We start from the raw sequence: 18,239 nt of genomic DNA on the forward strand, positions 1-18,239 counted from the left end.
CACTCACACACACATTCCCACAGTAAAACCAGGGGAAATAAAGTGTTCCAGGTCAGTGAACATGCCTTTTTTTTTTCCCTGTCCTTTTTTTTGTATTTTTTGTTTTTTAAATTGACCTGTTTTGCTGTACATCATGTGCGTTTACACTCACTCGCATGTGCTCTAAGTATGCATATATGCATGGTGTGGGTGTGATGTGGCTCATAAAACATTCACCTGTTTTTCTCCTCCATAATGCAGTAATGTGCCTGCACACAGAACTCACCACTGGGTTTGTCACACCTGAGCACTGTCAGCTTTTTCTCCTGCTAAATTTATGCCGCGCATTAACGCTTTCACCTATGGCAGATGTGGCAGATGTGTCATGTCATTGGAAAAAAAATCCTCAAAAAAACAGCTGTGCTCTTAAAACAAAGTTACCAGCTCTCGCATGTGTAAAAATCCCCAACTTTTATAGCATACGTACGTCAGCGTCATGTCTGTCACTTTCTAAAGAAATGCGCATAAATAAAGAACTGAAACGCCGCGGCGAGGAAATGAGAGGAGGCCCACTTCTTCCTGTGTGTGTCATCAAAGTAGAAACCTGTGGCGACTACGGCGTTGGTCAATATAGCTTTTTATTTCAGCAAATCATACATACACTGTAAAAAATGCATCTGTATCATAACCTTTAAACACTATCAGAGCTGTGATGACAGTGTGTGATTGGTTGAGAGTGGCTACAGTGTTTGAGGTCATCAAAATGATTTGCATGTCGTCAAACTCATGAAACAGCACACTTTGAGACTGAAACGACTTTCAGTTCGTAAAGTGAATTGAAATTACAAAGAATGAAGGGAGCAAAAATAATAATAATATAATAATAATAATAATAACAATAAGGAAGAGGAAGAAGAAGAAAAACAAACAAAAATAAATCTATTGGACATTTTGATGGCACTTTTAAGGTCTTAACATGGAATATCGACAGATATTTGATTCGAAATGAAGCCCGGTGGCAGATTAATTGCTGAAAATTAACACAGGAGCTCAACTGATCCCAGGTTTGTGTAAACAGTCACCTGACTGAACAGCTATACACACAACCGGGACCAGGTTCAATTCTAAATCCTGACAGTAACACTTTAAGTAGTTCGGTACAAATCAAGCTTCGGAAACAAAGTAAAAGCAAACATTTTACGATGATCATTTTCTTCTCATATAAAGCTGTCTAAACCAAAACCTCCTCTATAGCCAATGTGTAACATATAAAACAGGTTCAAATCCAGCAGGATCTAAGTGTTTGTACTCCTTAACTGCTAAGCATCTCTGTGCTTTTTCTACATTCTAGCTATCCTATGTAACAAATGAAGAGATCTGAAGTATGGCCTAAGGTAACACCACCATAAGAGAGACCCAAAACACATGCCATACCGAAATCCAAGTAGTAAGCAGGCTTAGCAGTGAAGCCACTCTTATGCGGTGTAATGACGAGTTTAAGTCGGTCCCGTAAGCATGCTCGCCCCCACCCCCCTCCATTACCCCCATCTGTCCTCACCGGTAAAAGGCACACCTCTCCCTCTGGCCCCTGCCCAACATTTTCAACAGGTCTGCATGGCTCTGTGGTTACTGTGTTACTGTGCAAGAGATCTGTTCTGTTAGACTGTGTGTCCAAGAGTCGCATCAGAAAATTTAAAAACATCGACGCCGCGTTTTATTCTAAGCTCTGATGAAGTTTTCTCTGAGCTCGCTGACCCATCAAAGGTCAGCAAGCATTTTCTCTTTTGTATTTTCTTCTTCCAACACAGATTTGTGGATCAAGCACTTTATAGCTATGCAAGTGTAGTTTCATCCGCTCTCGCCTGAAGGAATTTCTCAAACCTCAAGCTCCATTATTATTCTGCTTTGTACCACAAAGGTTTAGCCTCTGGTTCTTCAGACCGAAACAACATTACACAGTATTTGACATGCTAAGACAAATCTGTTTCATCTTCTGTATTCATCCTACAATGGATTAGAAAAATAGACAACAATATCCCCCACCCTCCCCAACACCACCGGCCAAACAGTAATTTGTTTTTCCTTGTTTGTTGCTGAGCCTTTGAATTGATTCAGCTTGATTTGTTTCTCAGTGAAAACAGCTAGCATGCCGGTTCTGATTGTTATCTGACTCACAGAGCTTTTTCCTCTCTCTCTTTTTTTTTTGTTGTTTTTCATCTTAATTCTTCTAATGAAGCATGTCTAACTCTTATCTTGTACTTTTTTTTTTCCACACAGTTACAGTCACAGTTACAAATCAAGATCAAAAGAAAACCTAAAGAGTGCAATATTTTCTTATCTACATCATCGACATCCCACCTATACACAGGAACATTTGATAAGGAGTACAGTGTTGCGGGGGGGAGGAGGAGAAAGGAAAGAAGAGGAGGGAAATCTCTTTAAAACATTGCGCCTTAGGCATCAACACACTCAGGCATCGGAGCGCTGCACAAAGACAGGACACACTGGAGGACGTGGACTGGTCCAATGAGGGGGAAAGGTCTTTGCACATACGACCGAATCCAAACCATGGGCAGCTTGTCCATGAGTCCTTGTCATGTTATCTGGTTGGCTGACACACAAGTGAACAAGTGCCATTAACCACTCATATTTTTATATTTAAACAGGAAGAAAAATCAAAAAAACGTTTGCCAGGAGTATTTTTTTTCTTTTTAGACTTATGAACAAACAGTACACTGAGAGTAGTCCATAGGCTGTTAGTATGATTAAGTATCTGCTTGGGGAATCACCTAGAAACGTGCAGTTTGACCAAACAAACAGTTTTCTCTCTCTTTTTTTTTTTTTTTTTTTGTCATTTTCTTTTTTTTCTGTGAAAATTACGACAGATATTCATCATTGTCATCTTCATCATCCTCATCTTCGTCGTCCTCATCGTCCATAGTAGCCTGGTCATTGAGGACGAACGAATCCTCGTCGTCGTCTGTAAACAGAGAGTCTCCGCTGCCAAGGTCCCCGGAGGACTCCAAAATCACTCCTGAAACAAATGAGAAACCCAGTCTTACCCCTGAACACCTGCTGTTTGTCTTTTTACTGACCACACCCTGAACGAGGACAGTGACACTCAGGTGTTTCGCTTCCCCCAAAACGTACAAAAAAGAAACACAGCTAGCTCGATTAACCACAAAAACAAATCCGACTTCATGACCAGCAGGCATCCGGTTAAAGCTGGGTGGGGTATCACAGGCACAGTGAAAGCATTATGGGATTGATCCAGTTAGTAAATCTTTATTCAGTGGTTTTTGACCTGATCACTCAAGCGGAAAGAATTCAATCCGGTCAGCAAAGTAGCGGCTTGTGTCATGATGTGGATGCGCCGGGTCAGACAGTCCTTGATTACATTCAATAATTACTTCTTGGTAGCGGAGATAATGAAGAGCACATGGCTGTATCGTTGTAGAGTTGCTGTGACCAATTGGCTGAACTGTGTATGTCTGCTGACCGAACCGAGCTACATCAGTCAGACGGGGGGAAGACGCTGTGTAATCTTCATTTTAGCGTTTCTTTTTTTTTAAAGATGCACATTTATGCTGCTGAATTTATGTTCACCAAGTAAACGAAGCAACAAAACAACGGGTATAAACTATCAAAATACAGACTGCAGCAACTATTATGCTAACTCATAATAGGCTCTATGGATAATGTTGCTGTCAAAAAACCTCAGATAGTTTGGATAACTTGGTGCTGCACCTCTTTTATTTTCTTCTATAAACACAGCGACATCTCAGCGCTCCTGCTTACCGCAGTCGGCAGGACCGTGGGTCCGGGAGCCGGCCACCTCGTTGCCATAGCGATCCACACACCAGCACTGCCCGCTGCTGCTGTGGCACTGGTGGGACCTGTAGTAACCGTCCTCGTCGCAGGACGGCAGATACTGACCTGCAAATTCAAGCGGAAAACACGCAGACCGGGGCAATGAGAGAGGGGCGGCACGATGCTGGAGAGGGTTTATTTGTTATGCTCTGTGTGCGTCTCACCAAGGAGCTTTTTCCCCGCTTGCTTTTTGTTGATACTGGACAGCTCTGCTTTACACGGAGAATCTGAAAGGGAGAGACAAGGGACTTTGGCAACAAACTGCAGAAGTCGGCTTTTTTTGGGGGGGACGGCATCTGTTTGTATGAGTCCCGCATTCTCTCTTTCTCGCTCTCTCTCTCGCTCCACACTTTTTGCTTTTGTCATGATGTTTGTCTTCTTGCTGTCTTTGCTTTTGCAAAGTGCAGCTCCAGTGATTCATCAGAAAATACTGTCCTTTCATACCCAGAAAACTATTTTTCATACCAGAGTTTCACACAATGGCGCTCTCGGCCGTTGATTGCACTGCATTGTGTTGCACTGTGCCTCAAAGCTTACAGTAATGCTACGTACACATCCAGAAATAAAATGCTGCTCCGACTGAGCAGAAGGAGTAGAAGTTGGTGGGAGAAAAGTTCTGACTTATTACAACTTGGTTTGGATGTCACGTTACTTGGCGAGCCACTGCATTGCGCTCATCTAAGCAACTACTAAGAGCCAAGAACAAGTAGAAGGAGGAAACAGACATTAGCAATCAGTCAGTCAGACAAATCAACTGTGCCAAATAACAGAATATTAAATCACTGTCTCCTTATCGTGCTCCTGAGGAGCGTCTGCACGGCATGTATCTGACGCCTCCCGACTCCTTCACACCTGATTCCAATGAATCAGGCCTCCACAGAATTTAATGACAACTCATTCATGTAAATTAGGCGCACTGGAGCAGGAGATCTTTAAAACATGCGGAGCGACAACTCCCAGGATCCTGGTTGTTAAACACAGATAGAGAGGAGCTGCTTCTTGTGAAGGCAAAACTGGAAAAGATGTTCGAATTATGGCACGGAATTAGTGCAACATTTAGAAAGTGTCTGTGTCGAGCACGTGAAGTTCAAATGTTCCCAATGGATTTGAAAAGTTGCAAAAAGTGCATCCAAACATGCTGGAAATCAGCTGCTTCAGAACAGCGCGCAGAATCAGAATGAATGAACAGGGTGTGATGGAAAATTGTCCCCGGTGCCAATAGATGGTATTCACAAGATAAATACCTGTGTATCTCTGAAAGCCTGTGCACCACTCGGAGCTGGTGATGACTTTGTCGGCGTGTGTGTCGCAGGATTTGAAGAAGGCGTCGGAGCACGGCTCGTTCCTGTCCAGGTAGAGGCTCCTGATCTCCGACTGGTCCAGCTGCATGTCGAAGTTTGTGTCCAGTCGAGAGAACATCCAACCCAGAGGGTCCTTGCAAATGGGTGACGCCCCAACTTCGAACTCTGTTGAGGAGAATTGGCAGGTGTCGTGAGTTACATCTGTGTGAAAACGAACGTTTGAATGAAGTGTGTATTTCAGAATCCCTGCCACGCGACTCACTGTTCTTCTCGGGCTTCTGGATCTTGACTCTCTTGTGGTTGCTGTTCTCGTGCAGCACTCTGAACCAGTCCCTCAGACGACTCACCACCTCCTTCAGATCCGACTCACTGCAAACTGAGGAATATTACAAATGATTAACAGCAGAGAAGCGACGCTTCAGTACCAACCCTTGCCTCCTACCGAGGCACAGGGCCGTCGAACCTCTTCAAAACTCTGAGTCAGATACTTAAGTATTGCAGAATCCTACATTAAAACATGGACTTGAACAAAGTGAAAAAGTGTTTAACTAAGGAGAATTTATTGTATCTTCCCGTGTGCGTTCATCGGTGCGGAGCTGTGTACCTTTCTTCTCTGCAGAGCTGTGTTCAGGCTGAGAGGGACAAGGACACATGCCAGAGCACTTCACAGTAATCTTCTTTCCCGTGATGCACGCCTGGTAGTCCAACTTACACTGATCAAGAGCCACACAGACAGAAGGGGAAGCAAAATCAGGATGTGAGTTTCTTTAAGAGGAATTGAAAAGCTGTGGGTGAAAAGCGAAGTCCTTATTTTTACCTTGGTGGAGTAGGTGTGGCCATCAGTTCCACAAACAGGCGAGGGGTGAACCACAGGGCAGGGTTTGCACTTGGACCCCGGACTCTGGTACAAATTAGCATCTTTGAAACTGAAGGAGAGATTGGAATATAATAACGTTTAAACACAGTGACTTCCATGCACATGAGCAGATTTCAGGTGACGCGTCGTTCCACAAACGCACTGTTGCTCATGCGATGCATAATCCCAGCTTCGCTGGAAACTAATGTCTTCTGAGCATTTTGTATCTGTGATGTATTGTCTTGTTCTTACATCAATTTCAGAAATGAGACAAGGATTGGGGATTTGTGTATGATTATTTTCTGATTCGCTTTCACTGTGTTGTGGGAATTGTGTTGTTGCAAAGAATGGGAAATGAGGTCAGTGTGGTGTTACTGTCCTCTGCCCAGTCTGCAGTGTCCCAGACAGAAACGACGCACATACGCACACACATACAAAGCCCATTCATATCACTTTGGCAGGACTTTGCGTCCGTTGTAAGGCAGTGCCAGTGCCCTGGTAATTGGACGAAACAGTAATGTCGCACAACAGTCACAAGAGAGCCGGGCAACCAGCAGAGCAGCTGGAAAATGGAAGAAGGAAAAACGGCCGCCCCTCTGGTGTTGCTGCTTTATCATGCTGAATAAATAGGCAAGTGAGCAGAAAAAATAAGGGAAAAGTAGAATTGGATGTTATGTTTACATCGAGATTTCATTAGTTTCTATTTCTATACTAAAAAAAAAAAAAAATCAGTTTGGAACAAATATATATAATTGCAGCGAGGTGGCTTTGAAAGGCTCTCAGCTTTAAGAAGCAACTGTGTGTCCTCACCTAACTCTCCTCTGGCTGACACAAGTGGCCGTCTTGTAATCCTCAGCCACACACACCTTGTGGCGACTGCATTTGATCTTCAGGCAGGGATCTTTGGCTGGATCAAGGCCTGAAAGCACAGAGCAAAGATATATGTGTATATATATATATATATATATATATATATATATATATATATATATATATATATATATATATATATATATATATATATATATATATATATACATGTATATATATATATATATATACATAAGGAATTGCTAGTGTGTGTGTGTGTGTGTGTGTGTGTGTGTGTAATCTGCTGTGTGTGTGTGTGTTTGCAAATAAAACTGAACCACAGAGATTCCTTGAACAACTGAAACAGAAGGTGTAAACACAGAAAAACAAGGTTTCTTTTGTCCAAACTCTGTTTTCACTGTTAAGACACCGTTGGGTAGACTCCAGAGATGCGGCATTGTTCTTGTCTGTGTGCGTTTAAAAGTCGTCTCATCGTGTTTTCCTCACTCACAGTTTACTGGCATTGACACTCTCACACTTAACTGTAAGCCTTAATACTGTTAAGTGTCCTGACAGCTAAAAACAGATGGGACTGGTTCTCGACGCTGCTGCTGATCTTAGATCAGGCCGCACTGACCGTTGTTCTCATGCATGTTCCTTCAGTAATCCAAATCAAACTGATCACATGTCAGATCCCGCAGCGAGGAGCCGAGCAAGGCTTTGAAGGTAAGCGCTGATTTTAGATCTGAAACTCAGGCAGGGGGTGCGATCGCTGTTGGGGAACACAAGACAGCGGCATCTGATCCTGAGTCAGCCTTCAGTGAGCCACCTGTGAGCAGGATCCCAGGCCTTTAGCTGTTCTCAGAACAGTTTGTGAATGACCTCTGCTCCAAAGAACCTTACTGTAATCCCTGAGCAGCTTTGGCAGATTATCCTGCCTCCATCCTCCAACGCACTATCTAATGCTATTGTTTCGCTAACATGTCTGTGTGTGTGTGTGTGTGTGTGTGTGTGTGTATGTGTGGGTGTGTGCGTTTGTTTTAGGGTAGTGATAAGTTAGACTGGAAATGTTTGTGTCCGGGCGGATGGCGATGTGCGTAAGAGTTTATCACCGTCAGGATATAATGACATATGAGACCATCTAAAAATAGAAAGTCGTACCAGTTTATTCACATCGGGGGGGTTTGTGTTGTGTTGTGTTTTGACTTTTTAGCAAAGTTATCTTGAAAGTAACAAACACTGATTGATGTGTTCCAACAAAAAAAAAGCTCCCACAACATGTTATATAAAGCCTGTAAATACAATTATTGCTAATGTAAGTACGGACATAAAGCTCTCATTAGATCATAATCTGATGATGAGATCAGCTTCTTTTTATCGTTACTGTGCCGGTCAGTCGCACACTGTCCGCAGGAGAGAGGGTGACTTACAGGAAAGTGTTCGTCACTGTTTTTCAGTAACAGGTGGAGAATTTCTGGGAATAATAAATAAAAAAATAAACTTGACCAGCAACATTTTATATTAAAAAAAAACCCCCATAAATGTCCTATAACTCTCAAACATAAAGTACAGCAAGAATCAAACACTGCTGTAGCCATATTTTTCTAATGTTTTTTTTTTTCCTAAAATAACAAATGTAACAATTTGTACAGGATCGGCCAGCGGCACTTTGGGCACGTTGTGTTTTCCTGGACTCGTTTTCTCACACAGCCCACAGCAACAGCCACTCCAGGCTTCTCCTTCACACCCACCTTGATCAAAGGGCTTGGATGGAGTCCATGTTCCAGGCTCCTGAAAGATGGATAATCGATACAACAAAATCATCAGAAAAAAACATTGTTCAAAAGACATCTTGAATAAAATATACATGGCAGATTTCAAGAGGACTGGCTCTCGGGCAGAGAGCACAATTAATGACTCATACAAACCTCGACTTCCTTCGGGAGAAAGCATTACAGAGACAGAGAATTAATTTAGATTAGCTTTTTCTGTTCGACTGGAAACTTTGCATGATGAAGTGTGCACATGGGGAAACTACAAATCACACAAACCACGCCACCAGGTATAGCCTCGGGGAACATGCATTCATCATGTAAGGATAATATAGATGTTATGACAGCAGCTTCCTGACATCTTCTGAATACGAGGGGCCTGTCGGAGTGAGTGGATCCATTCAGGCGTGTGGCATGTGTACATACAAACCAAAGCGAGTGCTGAAAGACGATTTCTGCACCTCGTTTCAACATTTTAGGGAATACAAATGTAACTTGAGGTGGACTTCAGTAACTGCTGCAAACTTTTGTTACTAATGAAATGTGGCTTTACAGTAATCTTGCTTGAAAGCTGTTCTTCGTGTCTCCGAGAGCCTCAGTTCATTGCCTGTGAATGTGCTCCCTTGGGCTAAATAAGCCCTGCAGAGGTGAGTGACTGCAAGAGTTTAGCAGACGGACAGAGAAGGAGACACGCCCAGCAGGTGCAGGCTTTGTATGCAATGATAAAAGGGTAAATGGGGTTAAGACAAAGAGACAAGTAGTGAGTTGCGAGTTGATTTTATACTGTCTGACTTCCGAGATCCCGTTCACTTCATATTTGCACTGTTTCTGTAATAATATATTTTTTTCTTAGCTGTCTTTCATTTTGGTTGCATTTATCAATCGCATACAGTCAGCCGTCACATAATTACACACAGGTCTTTCATACCTTGTTTAAATGCTAATTTCTAGTCTGAAGTGTTGTAAAATAAATGCAGAAACTCCAGCCCTCCGTGACCACAGTCTGGATACAGCAGCTCTAGTCCACTGGTCATTTGTGAGCTGTAAATACATTTTACCACATATAATACATTCGCATCACTTCCAGGTGTTCCTAAAATGGCAGCGATTTATGAGAAAACACAATATTTCCTTTATAATTCTTTAAATACATACTCTCAGCTAATAAATATGAATAATTGTATTTTCCATTTATGAGTTAAGTCAAGCGCATATGTAAATTTAGGAAGTGGATCATTCAAAAGCACATATCAAAGGGTTTGACCGATCCCCCCTCCGTTATATCTATAAATACCAAGCAGAAGAACAAAATGGTTTTCCCAGGAAGATTTCTAACTTCAGGGGTCAGAAGCTGTTCCTGAAAAAGTGCTGGTCCTCTCGGGATTAGTAGGAGAAATGAAAGAACGAGAAGTGCCACAGTCCCCCCCCCCAAAAAAAAAAAAAAAAAAAAAAACTGCTGGGTGTTCAAAGACTTTTTAGTTTGCTGAGAAACTCAAGGAAACTGACTGGAGATGCCTTTCCACTGATATTCTGAGGCTTTGAACACTGATCACAGCGCAGTAACGACGGGCATGTGACTGTGATCAGAGACAACTGTGCTGCCTCGGATTTGGTTATAATGTCACTCTCGGAGAGCTTAGAGCTGGCTTTGTGTCAAAACAGACGGCGACGGCATGGCATGTCTCATACTATAATGAGATATATTGAAGAATCTGGAAAATGTACATGTTTGACATCTGAAAAAGACAAAGTTGAAAGAGGAACACAAATGTCTTTGTTTCTATTGTATGGTGTGTTTGTGTGGGTTTATCTGTGTATACAAGCCATGAAGAGGGGAAAACCGGAGTGAAACTTCTTAGACAGAAGTTTTTTGTTTGCATTGCAACAGCAAAACCAAAGAATCACAAGGGCAAATGTTCTTCAAAAAAAAAAAAAAAGACCCTTTACAATTTTTGCGGAACAGAAAATTTTCTAAGTCTGGCATTACGTGGTCACTGTGACGGGGGTGGCTTTCGTCTTTCGTCTCACCGCAGAAGTTTTTCACGTCGCACGATCCAGTTTCAATGCCGCTTCCTCCCTCACGCAAAATTCAGGTCAAACTCCCGTTAATACAATCTGCCGGTCCATCACGGCAAAAACATCCACACGTAGCTCTCATTCACATCAACAGACAGCTGCACATACTAGGCAACATGCAAACACAGCATAAAAAGCTCGAACTCAAACTGGGGGGGCTTCCCTCTTTATGTCCGCCCTCAAAAATGACTTCTTTGCGTGACGCGGCTTTAACTTGGACTGGCTGTTTGCGCCGTTCTCAGACAGGATTTGTGGAAGTGTTCCTCGGCCTCTGCTCTGATTCGAAGTACAGAAACCAAAAGATCACAGTTCGCCAAGACTGACCTTCAGGCGTGTGCAGACAGAAATTTCTCCATCTCATCTTCGGATCTGAATTGCTTTCATTCGTTATACATTGAGGAACATTTTTCTGGATTTTTTTCACTGTTAGCAACAGATTGGTGACCTTTCATCTTTCTTTACTTCTCAGAGACTCGCCTTGCCATTAACAGCTCTTCCTTATCCAGTCATGTTGGTAACTTGCTGTTAATTCACCTCATTCACAACCGAATGGTCTGTCAGATGTTGTTTATAACGGCACTGCAGACGTTTTCAGCCTTTGTGCTGCCAGTGTCCAAACTTTGAGATGTCTTGATACAATTACAGTTAAAATAGGGCTTTGTTCCCATTAAATGTTAGAATTACATCCATATGATGTTTTTATAAATTCTATTGTGAATAAAGTATAGGCTCTGTTGTATTTGTATGCTTTATCCGTCGTGCTGACTTGGAAGATGCCATTTCAATTGGGTTTCACGTTCCATCACCTGCATTTAAATGTTACTGACACACATTTTCATTAAAATAGTTCAATTTTCAAATTTTAATTGATATTCCTGATTTCTCCAAAACCATCAGTGCATCAAGATTTGATTCAATTTCTGATAATGCAATTCAATGCGTGTTAGCCAAAGCATGCTAATTGTTTCAGCTGTCTCCCTTTTTTTTAATCTGCTGAAAATGTAAGCAGAGCAAACGCAAACTCATTTTTTTGTTGAAATGAATTCCTCCTTTTTATTTCACTTTTTTCAAACAAAAGCAGGAATAAAATGTGACCTTTTTTGCTGCTTTAAATTAAACCTATATGAAATATATATAAAAAAACACACACACAGTAAAAGCTAAAGCAAAGATAATGGTAAAGAGAAGCATTTGTCTTTGTTGAGGAACGGTCCCTTCTAGCAGCGCAGCCTGTAGAGACTAAATAATGAGAACATTGCATTATGGGGGCCAGGCCCTCTGGACCAGTCAAGACAACAAAAGTGCTTGCGGTCTGATTCCTTAATGGAATCAACAGACACAGACACAGACACACACAGACACACACAGACACACACAGACACACAGACACAGACACACACACACACACACACACACACACACACACACATACACACACACAGCTCTGTAAACAAACAAACTTACCATCACAGCGCTGACTTTAGTGCCAGAATCTGTCAGCACTACAAAACATCAAATAACCGCATGAATGCACTTCACTGCACATGCAACCAGCCACTTCTCTAAAAAACACAGAAAACCTAAAATTCAACAATAGGTCTAATGGCCTCCTGAGTGCTCTCTAAAATAGCAACTTCTATCCCTCCTTTTTTTTTTTCACGTCTCCCCTAACGGTCGTAACAAAAGCCTTTGCTTTTGCACAAATAAATGCGGTGAATTGGGCACTCTTGGCCCGTTAGCCTAATTTGCTGCTGTGCTTATTGATTTTATGTGGATTCATCCACATGCTCAAGGAAAAAAAAAAAAACCAAAACTTTTTCAATATGTTGTTTTTGACAGCTACTTTTCTCACTTCGGATTTTCACAGATCTGAGTCAGGCCGTCCTAATTGCTCCTTAATCGCTTTCTTCCTTTGATGCGATTCCCGCTGCCGTCTCGCCGACTTCCAAGCGGGAGAAATATGTACACGTTTCCCTGTGCTTGTCTTGCTCAAGCTTGTCGCATGCATGCACGCACAAACACACACAAATCCACAGTAAGGTGCTCTGAAGTGGAAAAGGCCTCCAGCTCTGTACCTTCTCTGCATCATTCACACTCCACAACACAAACAACGCAGGACAGACACGCACGACAAAAACACACAAAAGCAAGAGCGGGAACGACGAAACGGCATAATCTGCTTTAATAAGTACGGTCGAAAAAAAGCTGCTATTTTTCTCCAACACTGTGTCATGACATTAAGCGTTTGTCAATTTATTGTGTTTTTCCTGTCATTGTCAGTTTATCTCCCGCCTCTGTGCCAGTGCTGGAAGCTTGCCAAGGTCCAGCAAAAGGACCAGAATGTCAAAAAAACAAAAAACAAAACAGAGATGGCACCGACACAGATAAAACTGCCCCGGGCTTTTGAGCAATCCTAACAGGACTTACAGTACGTCAGTGGCCAAGATCCTATCTAGCGCACATAGCAGGGGACCCACTTATGGCTCTCGCTGAAAGATGAAAGTAAAAAGTACATGCTTGACATATAATATTTAAGTCACAGTGTAGCAACATTTGGCCCAAAATGCGAGTAGATTCTCAGATGCATTGGTGCAGAGTAGAGATAATAAATACTAATGAATGCTTATTGGATGTAGAATTAATGTTTAATACATACATGAGGAATGTTATTTTTCTCCTGAAGTCAGGAGTCATTTTATAAAGGCACTGTGTTGTTTCAGCTGTTTGTAAACAGGTACAATGTGCCAAATTGCAATTGAAGTCCCTCCTAAAAAAAATTCAATTTAATATGTCATACTTGTATTTATATTCACTCTGCATATGTCTGGATTAGTAGTAATCACACAACAAGCATAATCTTTAAATTAAGATCATTTAGGCTTTTGTAATGCGTAGTAATTTTGAGTACATTGTGTTATTTTTGTGAAATTCATTGTGAAAACTAAGTTCAAAATTCTAATGTGTCGCAACAAACTCTTATTTTCTTGTAAATTTACTTTGGATCAACAATTTTTTTTTATTACATAAATGTGACATTTACACCCTCATCACAAAAGCACAGATGGAACCATCAGTGAGCATTTTGGAAAGTAAAAGTAAAGTAAAGATAACTAACACATGCCACACAGCGCATTTGCTTCTTTTGCGGTTATTTGTTTGTAATGAGCTCCTTAATGAATCACAAAATCACAGTTGAAAGTCCTTTCTTCACAAAGCAGCTTCATCTTTTCATTTCCTGAAAAGACGCGGTATGTAGGCCATGAATCTCTGAAGTGCGCTCGTCATCGTCTGACAGTTCACACACTGTGTGTCATGACAATCAGCTGTAGCTCTCCCATGCTAACTGGTCCCTCGAGCTGTAACCTCCATAAAATGTACACAGCGTGTGACAGTATTGTGCCAGAGCTGTGCTGGGCTGCGTGCGTTTGTATGGCTGCATCAATCAAACTGGCATCATCTGCAAATACAGTGTATCTAATAATCCAGAAACTTCATTGCGCCATAGTCCAGCCTACACTTACAAAGATGAACATAACGTTCAAAAGTATAGTAGTTTATACCATGAGAAACAACGTACAAATAAAAGAATAAGTCTCACAAGGCTGCAACTCAATCAATTGTTATTGAGAAGAATACCTCACTATACCGTACTGATGCATTCCTGTATGAAAGAATGCAAACACACATACTCACACAAACACACACAATCTAGGACATAACATGAAAACAGGAAATGATTACCAGAGCGTGTATATACAGGGCACATAATGCCTTTTCACTCCCCGTCTACTGCTAATGCCTGAGCTTCAAGGTTAAAACAGGCCTGAATACACACTGAGTATTCAGCTCTCAGTCAATCACTTCACACTCCTTCATCCTTCGCTGTCACTTCATTATCCCATCTACCGTCTAGCTACCTACTAGTCTCCACTGCTGGGTTTTCACTAGAGGACGATCAACTGACTGTGTATGAAACGAAACATAAACTGGATCCAAACAAAAAATCAAATTCTACATTAAGACATGTCTCTACCTTCAAATGTTATTAACAAATTACACCAACACACACACACACACACACACACCAGCTTTGGCTCTGCACGGCAGAAATAGCAGTGAGGTATAGTCCTAAGTAACACAGCACATTGCCAGTTGGCCAATCACAGTTCCTCCTTTACGTTTGGTCCTACTCCATTTGCATAATCCAAATCCTGTTCAATAGTTGGACTTCAACTGTGTCACATGGGTCCACCTGAGCCGACGGGTTCACACGCTCACATGTGAGGATCACAGAAAGTGAGAGGAGGAATTCAGTTGATTGTGAAAACAACAAATGGGACAGAATTTGGCCTTCTTTTAAATATTGAAATAAGTGTCACCTCCTGCTTTGTGTTTCTTCTCTCTCTTATGTTCTGATAGCTAATATACCAAGGACTCTTGTCAGAAAACTATTTCTACAGCAAGTATTCAACTTGAAGGTCCAACTGTTCATCAGAGAATATTTTTCTACATGGTGCTTGAACACTGCTGTTTTGTCGGCATCATCAAAGTACAGATACTTTACAAAAAGCCAATTTCTAATCTTCTATGTGTGTGTGTTTGTGTGTGCGTGCATGCATACATGTGCACAGATATGCCTATTTTTGTGTAACTGATTGTGAGTTTGAGCACAAGTTCAAGCGTGCAGGAATCAGTTCTGGTAGTGTGGAGTCATTTAATCTGTGGCTGGAGGCAAGATATCTTTTTAGCAAAGGCACACCACTCGAAGGCTGCGTTGCAATTTCCACAGAATTTTATCAGTTAAATATAGCTGATATCAAAGGTATTACTCGCTGAAACATCTGAAAGCATTGATTAAAGCCCAAACATGAGCCGAAAGGTTGCCGCCACCGCCTGACACCACCGTGAACACGAGCACTTTTACCAGTGGAAAGAGAGTTGTCTGATTTACATAAAGCTTCACTGCGAAGCACTGAAGCAATAATTATTTGCAGCAACTTGGCAGTGGGGATGTGTGATCAGAGGCTGTACTGTATGAGCCATGACAATGTGCATTAAGTGGCCTTATATAAACATGTCAGGGTAATAGTGGCTGACAGCATCTTGCTGAAGTCTGCTGGAGGAAAAAAAAGACTCTCACCAGCAGCATAATCAACCTGATCAGTTCAAACAAAATCCCTATTAAACCTATGAAAGAGGGGGCCACTGGGATGCAGTGAAACCTCTTGTAATATTCTTTAAAAATCCCCACAGGGACACACGGGGTGTCTAGGGCTTGTTGTACTTCTAGTTTTATATATCATACAAACAAAAACACAGTAATAAAAGAAATACCCTGACTTAAATGGGCCTGGCTTTGCCTCTATCTCGTGGCAGGTGTTTATTCTCTCCATCCAGGACGTGCAGGCCTCTGCTGCGTGTACCTGAACGTAATTAGGCCCCTTTCTGGGACCGAGCGCTGTGCCATTGTGCACCGGAGAGGCCTGCGCTATCTCCGCGGAGCAGAAACTGCTATCGCGTTAAAAAACACACACACACACAGGCAACCACTGTCCCCTGTCGTTATTCGTGTATTTACAGTCTCGGCGGAGCGAGTGATGAACGTGTGATAAACACCACGGCGGGCCGCGTGACGCGCCTCGCCACGCCGCGCGGACACGACGAAACGAGGAGCGCATGATCACAAACCGATGAGGGGGGAGCGGGGTGGGGGTGTAAGCGAGTTAACGTGGAGGGGAAAGTGAGGGGGGGGGGGGGGGGGGGGTGTTGAAACAATAATGCCAGCCCGGAGTGGTATTATACTCACATCTCTGAATTTATCCCATCTCCCGGTGAGCCACTTATCATCCAAAAAATTGCCGCTGTCGGAGCGCGCGGAGACGCGTCCGAGGGCGACGGCGCACACGCACAGCAAGGCGACGCTCAGCATCTGCGGACACACAACAACAGCGCGGAGAGAGGACATTGGATCGGGCTGTAGGACACCGCAGCCGCGCTGAAATCGGGGGCCACTTCCATCCGCATCCCGTCAGCGACGAACCGTCCGGGACGTCCACACACACCACCGCTTTCCCCCCCCTTACCTTATCGCATCAGCTGCTCTCCAGACTGTAGGCGCTCGCTGCCGTTTTCTGTCACTAGTAATCGCAGCCCTCTCCTCCCTCTGTCTCTCCGCACCGGCTGCTGTCTGTGCGCAGCAGAAATCAGGAGCGCGCATGGCACCGTGCGCGGCCCTGCGCTCTGACAGGCTTTTCCTTTTTTTTTTTTTTTTTTGTCCAGCCTCTCTTCAGTGCTGGAGGGAGCAGTCATGATCACAGATCTGTTCTAGAGAGTAGCTCCCTGTAGCTTTTACCAAATTCTATGTGTTTTTGCCTGATGTTTCATAATGTTAACTGTTAAAAAACCCAAATTCTTGTTTGAGGAGACAATAGTAAATGAAATAGAGGCTTGTCGACAAAAATATGTCATCAGTGGAGGCTGGTGAAAAAGATTCTAGGTGAGGCTGTGTTTTATGAGTTACTTCATAAACTCAGTACTGCTTGCCTGTTTTACATTATTAAAAAAGATATATTAATAATCCAGGTATTAATCCTTACTAGTGACAACAACAATGGTCTGACACCTGGAAACTCAAACACAGTTCATTACCATTCTGGAAACAAATAACGGACTGTAAAGAGGACTATGTACAACATTCAATTATAAAGATTTAAGATCAGTCAGAATAAGTACAATTTTTTAAAGTAGCTTAAATAGTCAAAATGTATTATAATAATCACAGATTGTCCAAGATCGATCCAAATGTGGTAGACGGCTGTACACACCTGCAGATCTCACCAAAATGTTACGCTCATGTTTAAGAATAACAGATTTTTGGACTGAACTATTCAGCACTCTTCATGTGGCTTAGTGAAGCCTGTTCTCGGCTCTTTATGGTGAACCATATGGCAGCACCCACTGCAGCTGAAGCACAAGAGTCCCTGGCCTTTTGGATCATTCCTGCAGCAAATGATCTCGTTTAACTGGAAGCAGGTCACACCCCCAACTTTCACCAAATGGGTCAAGGAGATCCTATATAATCTTAAATAGGAGAGACTGAGATTTTCCCTGAGAGGCTCCTTGGGGAAATTTTATAAGACCTGGAACTCCTTGCTCTCCAATAGACTCAATGGACATTGTACCTGAAGAGTCAGACATCTGACTCCATGATCTGCCAATTAACCCACAGGGTTTCTGTTCCTCTCTCTTGTTTTTTTTTTTTTGTTTGTTTTTGTTACCTCGAGACAAGCTGCCTCAGGGTCTGGGGTCTCAGCCAGGGGACACAGGGTGTATGGAGGAAGGAGGAAAAAGCTGAGCTCTGCTCTTCTTGTGTATTGTATTGTTAAAGTTAAACAAATGAAAACACATGAAAACAAGTAAAAAAGCCATAGAATTGCAAAGCACTTATTTAACAGGGAACCGTTTTTAAGTTGTGTTATCTTCACTTCAAAAGTTTCAGATCCAAATATTTAGGTGGAAAGTGAAAAAAAAAACTACCTTGGCCATAAAGGTTGCGCGTTAAAGACATTTTTTTTT

At 42.4% G+C, this 18,239-nt stretch overlaps 1 protein-coding gene across 3 annotated transcripts; it reads right to left on the reverse strand.

The window, feature by feature from the left end:
* Nucleotides 1-2,197: 2,197 nt before the first annotated feature.
* Nucleotides 2,198-16,884, reverse strand: spock3 (SPARC (osteonectin), cwcv and kazal like domains proteoglycan 3). 3 transcript variants are annotated; one of them, XM_030093627.1, is made up of 12 exons: nucleotides 16,748-16,884; nucleotides 16,471-16,593; nucleotides 8,745-8,753; nucleotides 8,568-8,607; nucleotides 6,817-6,925; nucleotides 5,968-6,076; nucleotides 5,755-5,863; nucleotides 5,413-5,526; nucleotides 5,094-5,315; nucleotides 4,014-4,076; nucleotides 3,778-3,915; nucleotides 2,198-3,013 (listed from the first exon to the last, which is right to left on the reverse strand). In XM_030093627.1, the coding sequence occupies exons 2-12, from the start codon at nucleotides 16,591-16,593 to the stop codon at nucleotides 2,856-2,858; spliced, it is 1,194 nt and encodes a 397-aa protein (XP_029949487.1). In that variant the 5' UTR covers nucleotides 16,748-16,884; the 3' UTR covers nucleotides 2,198-2,855. The 3 variants fall into 3 exon arrangements, with proteins under 3 accessions (XP_029949487.1, XP_029949488.1, XP_029949489.1); XM_030093628.1 differs by lacking the exon at nucleotides 8,745-8,753; XM_030093629.1 differs by lacking the exons at nucleotides 8,745-8,753; nucleotides 16,471-16,593; nucleotides 16,748-16,884 and adding an exon at nucleotides 8,948-9,004.
* Between the last annotated feature and the right edge of the window lie 1,355 nt (nucleotides 16,885-18,239).

This window comes from Salarias fasciatus, chromosome 6 (genome assembly GCF_902148845.1).
Source record: "Salarias fasciatus chromosome 6, fSalaFa1.1, whole genome shotgun sequence".
Classification (NCBI taxonomy): Eukaryota; Metazoa; Chordata; class Actinopteri; order Blenniiformes; family Blenniidae; genus Salarias; species Salarias fasciatus.

Coding starts and splice junctions, on each gene's coding strand:
- spock3 (XM_030093627.1), bottom strand. CDS start 16,593: ATGCTGAGCGTCGCCTTGCTGTGCGTGTGCGCCGTCGCCCTCGGACGC. Junction 6,926..8,567: donor ATCCAAGCCCTTTGATCAAG/GTGGGTGTGAAG, acceptor CTGTGCTTTCAG/GCCTTGATCCAGCCAAAGAT. Junction 3,916..4,013: donor AGCGGGGAAAAAGCTCCTTG/GTGAGACGCACA, acceptor TTGAATTTGCAG/GTCAGTATCTGCCGTCCTGC.